We start from the raw sequence: 4557 nt of genomic DNA, 5'->3' as shown, positions 1-4557 counted from the left end.
TTCAGGCTGTGCCCTTGAGGGACGGGGTGTTGGGTTGGCGGGTGAGTGTCTGCCTGTAGCGTGGTGAGCAGTTGGGAGGTGGCTGCAGGGTCAGGGGGAAGGAGCCAGGGAGGAAGGACCAAGGGTGTCTGCCGTCTAGAACTGGCCCAGCCACGCAGAGCATCCTTCTGGCCACGTCTTTGCCTGGTCTCACTGGGCCCAGAAACCTCTCCTGGCTTGTCTAGGGCCTGCACCCCCACACGTGCTGTGGGGAAATTCTTTCTGATGCTGACTTGGAGTGGAAGGGATTCAGGGTGGGGGTGGGGTGTCGGGAAGGCCAGTTAATTTTGCTGTCCTCCTCTCCCCGCCACGTGGAACCTGGTATTCAGCCCAAATCCCTCCTTCTAAATCCCTAATTTTTAAACTTCACTGACCAGCCACCTGCTCTTCCCGGGAAGTCCCTGTGCTTACAGTTGGTGCTTTAGCTCTCTTGCCCTGCTCGGTAGCCCCGCCCCCCCAGGGGCGTGCCCTCTGGCAGCCAGTGGGAGCGACTCCGCCCTGGCGCCTTGGTTCAGGGAGCCCGGTCTGGTGGGGCAGGGGGCGGGGCCTCCCCCGCCTGGCTGACCGTGTCCCGCCTTCCTTCAGACAACCTGTCCTACATCGAGCACATCTTCGAGATCTCTCGCCGCCCGGACCTGCTCACCATGGTGGTGGACTACAGAACCCGTGTTCTGAAGATCTCCGAGGAGGACGAGCTGGACACCAAGCTCACCCGCATCCCCAGTGCCAAGAAGTACAAAGGTAGGAGGCCATGCCTTTGACGTGCACCTCTGCCCCTCCCGTGGGTGATCCTTGGAGCACTGGACTTTGGGGCGAATGGAGGCGGATGCGGTGGGCCTGCCTGGTGGCCCCCACGCCTCCCGACCCTGGACTTCTTCCTTTTTGCCCCCAGACATTATCCGGCAGCCCTCTGAGGAAGAGATCATCAAATTGGCCCCGCCACCGAAGAAAGCCTGAGCGAGGGGAAGAGGAGGAAGGTTGGACCTTCACTGGACCACTCCCTTCCCCCCAGCCTCCAGGGGAGGGGCGAGGGCAACCCCTCCAGTCTACCCACTTACTAACCTGGTCCTAACCCCCTTACTGTGCGCGTGTGTGTGCGTGTGCGCACGCTCTGGCTGTCCGTCTGTATGTCTAGCTCATCTAGTTCCTCCTCCTTGTGAGGGGATGGGGGGGGTCGGGCTGAGGGGGCAGGGCTTCGTTTCCCCACTTTAGGGGGAGGTGGGGGCTATTTCTATGCAAATAGAAATGGGCACATTCCTCCTACTGCCCTCTCCTCCACTCTTCCCCCACACGGCTGAAATGTGGGAGCAGAAAGGACCTGTGTTTTCCTACACTGAGGAGCCGAGCTGGGGGTGAGGTATGGGGAGAGGTGGGCGGATCCAACGACAAGCGTGGGAGGGAAAGCGGTTCTCCAACCCCCACCTGGAAGGGGCGAAGAACCGCCAGAGTTGCAAGTTTGTCCTCCCACGCCGGAGCGGCCAGCGAGTCCCCCAGCGGTTCCTCAGGTTGAAGGGCCTGGGCCCCAGCAGGTCCCACTTTGCTCCCCTCCCGTGAGCCTAGGATGGGTATGAGCCAGGGATCTAAGGAGAGAGGACCACTGGACCCTTTCCTGGCCCCAAAGTTCACACCCCATGGAGCACCCAGCATTAGATCCCCCTGCCTCCCCCAGAGCCCGTGCTGGGTGCAGGCCCCCCTAAAAGATCTGGGGAGAGAGGGGGCCCTCTTTTCCACTCCTTTATTCCTACTCAGACTGTTGCACACACGGACTCCAAACCTAGGGAGACTGAGGAATGAGCTCCTTAGGTCCTAACCCCAACCCTGTCCCACCCACAGGGTCCCAGTGTGGTCCCTACAGGCGACCCTCCCTGTCTTGGGTCTAGAACACCCCCCAGCTGGAACGAAGGGAAGAAGCTAATTAGTGTCNACCAGTTCAGTCCAGGAGGGGACTCGTTAACCCATCTTCCCCAGTATCCTGGCGTGTTGGGCTCGTGAATGCCTCGTAGCCAAATCACTAGAGTGCAGTGACCCCAGCCTCCTTCCTGTGCCAAGATGCGCCCCCCGCCCTGACCGTGCTAACTGTGTGTACATATATATCTACATATATGTATATTAAACCCGCACTGCCATGTCCGCCCTTTCTTGTGATGTCTAGCGTTAACTTATTGTCTAGGCCAGGGCGGGGGTGGGAGGGGTGCCGCAGCGAAGGGAGTGCCAGTCAAGTGGCTACGGAGTCAAAATGAGAAAACTTTTTTTTTTTTTCATTTAAATTCACATGCGATCTCGAGACTAGAGAGAGTGGAAGTTCAGAGCTTTTAAGATGTGGGAGCAAAACTTCGGGGGGGGGTGGGGCTGGCTGTCAGAAGAGGGAAGAAAGCCAGACTGGCAGAGCGAGCAGCCTCTATGCCCAGCCCAGCCGTCCCCTCTGGCCACCGCTGCGGACACCTGCCTTAACGCGTACACCTTGAGTACTCCACAGTTTTGCCTTAAGGTCCTTCCCAAGTTTCCCTGGCCCTGGCTGGCTTCTCCCTCGAGGACAGAGAGATACTTGCAGAATTGGGAGGGGGGAACTGAGCATGAATTGTCCTTCCAGTCAGGATTTGTGATGTGAGAGTGTGTGTGTGTAACAGACAGAGCGAGAGCGAGAGCGAGAGAGAAGGAATAAGGAGCTTTCTCTGAAGAGAAGAGGGTGAGATGGGAGAAGGGAGACAGGGTCATTTTCAGCAGAGTCCAGTAGTATCTCTGTGAGGCAAAAATAATCTAAACAGACTAACCTGCCCTCCTGCCCCTGTGCTGCTGTGAGACCGTCCCTACCCCGTCCTCCCGTCTGCAGTGTGCACGGCCTCATTCTAACCCTGGAATAAAGGTGATTGTACTGTACCTGATTCTAGGATTTCTGTGAATGACCAGGATTCTGGAGTCTTTGCATGACTGGGAAAGGAGGGGGAGCCATACCCCAAATCCCTCACTGCAGCCTGGAACAGAGGCCAGGAAAACACCCCTAAGGGTACCCTTCCCCTCCCCTGGCTCCTGAGTAGCCCTGAGCTTTGGGGCCTGCTCCACCCACAGCACCGGAACCCGGGGCCCAGGAACATGGTGTCCGGACGGAACCTCCTCAAACCGCGAGGAGGACAGGGCCAGGCCCCTGTAGTAGAAGGAACCAACGAGTCCATCACGAACGAGTGGGCCACATGTCACACACACAGCAGTCAGAAAGGAGAGGGGGGCGGAGAAAAAGCTTTACTGAGAGAAAATACACAACCACGTCCAGAACACATGGTTTTCAGGCCACTCCGTCACCCCGCTGCCAACAGGAACACACACGACCCCACCTCCGGAAGGAAGTGCAGCAACTCACACCTGCTCTGAGAGTTGCTAAGAAAAGGGGCAGGAGGGAGTGTCTGGGAATTCCTTCCCTTCACTCTTCCCTTCCTTCCTGGCCTGTCCTAGGAGAATCGGACTGCCCCAGGATGCAGAATTCCTGCTTGGGGGCAAAGAAACAGCAGCACAAGCAGTAAGGGCAAGAATTCAACTAGCACTTTCATGTTCAGTGACCAGTGACGAGACAGGTGCCTGAGCCCCAGCCACCTGCATCCTTGATTAACGATCTGTCCCTCGTTGGCAAGATGTCAAGAGGCGGACAAACTACAGAGGCCACCCCAGGAGGGCTTTCTCTGCTCTACTCTCCCACGAGGAAGGGAGCTGCTGGGGGGCGGGGAGGTGGCTTAGGGAACCAAGCAGCTACAGGTAAGAGTGAGCGTGTCCTCTGTCACATACAGTATGAGACACAGTCTGCAGTGGCAGAACCTTCCTGAAGTCACGGTGGAGTCAAGTTTTAAAGACGGGCCAGCCTCTGGCTGAGAGCGCATCCTGGGAGCACCCACAAGACCCAAGGAGAGGTAGGAGATCTGAGGCAAAGAACTGAAAGGAGCTCCGTGTTTCCCCAGCCCCCAGCCCCGTAGCCGCAGCAGGAGGCAGGGAAGGGCACAGCCGGGGTTCCTTCGTTCTTGAGCCTCCAGAATCCCAGGGGGTCTGCAGCCATCCCCGATGCCACGTGCGGAGGGCGGGCCGAGCCCGGTGCCGCAGCCAGGGCAGGACTCCGCCCTCCGTCAGTCCCTTCCCTGCAGTCACGGAGGACATCCAGGTATCCAAACTGACAAGAATTTTAACGTGATACATCCAAGTTTCACTTGCTTTTTAATATATTTATAGATATAAAATTAGGCCTCTAACAGTGACAGGGCAAGGAGACTGCTGCCACCAAACAACTTTTTTTTTAAAGTAACAGAAGAGGTAACATCCTTCCTATTCTTCCTCCACTTCTGCCCCTCCTCCTGCCGCCCCAGTCCCCCTTACCAGACCTAGTTAGGGGTGACAGGATGAAGGGAAGAGCATGAGGGACACGTAATCAAGTGTGAAACACCGCGAGAAGGACAGAGGATGAACAGGTGGGAAGGAAAGTGAAGAGTGTGGGGCGGTTAGGGGCTCTGAGAACTCCCTGGACAAATAGGATCCTGGGAT

At 57.4% G+C, this 4557-nt stretch overlaps 1 protein-coding gene across 1 annotated transcript in view; it reads left to right on the top strand.

The window, feature by feature from the left end:
• Positions 1-1960, top strand: part of PEA15 (proliferation and apoptosis adaptor protein 15) — a 6197-nt gene extending 4237 nt beyond the window's left edge. Inside the window, exons 3-4 of the mRNA XM_077760124.1 lie at positions 625-780; positions 932-1960. Of these exons, the coding sequence (XP_077616250.1) occupies positions 625-780; positions 932-996 (221 nt within the window). The 3' untranslated portion in view covers positions 997-1960. The remainder of the gene's footprint in view (positions 1-624; positions 781-931) is intronic.
• The last annotated feature ends 2597 nt before the right edge of the window (positions 1961-4557 follow it).

This window comes from Crocuta crocuta, unplaced genomic scaffold (genome assembly GCF_008692635.1).
Source record: "Crocuta crocuta isolate KB4526 unplaced genomic scaffold, BGI_CrCroc_1.0 scaffold133, whole genome shotgun sequence".
Taxonomy (NCBI): Eukaryota; Metazoa; Chordata; class Mammalia; order Carnivora; family Hyaenidae; genus Crocuta; species Crocuta crocuta.
This window is presented reverse-complemented; position numbering and strand designations above follow the sequence as displayed.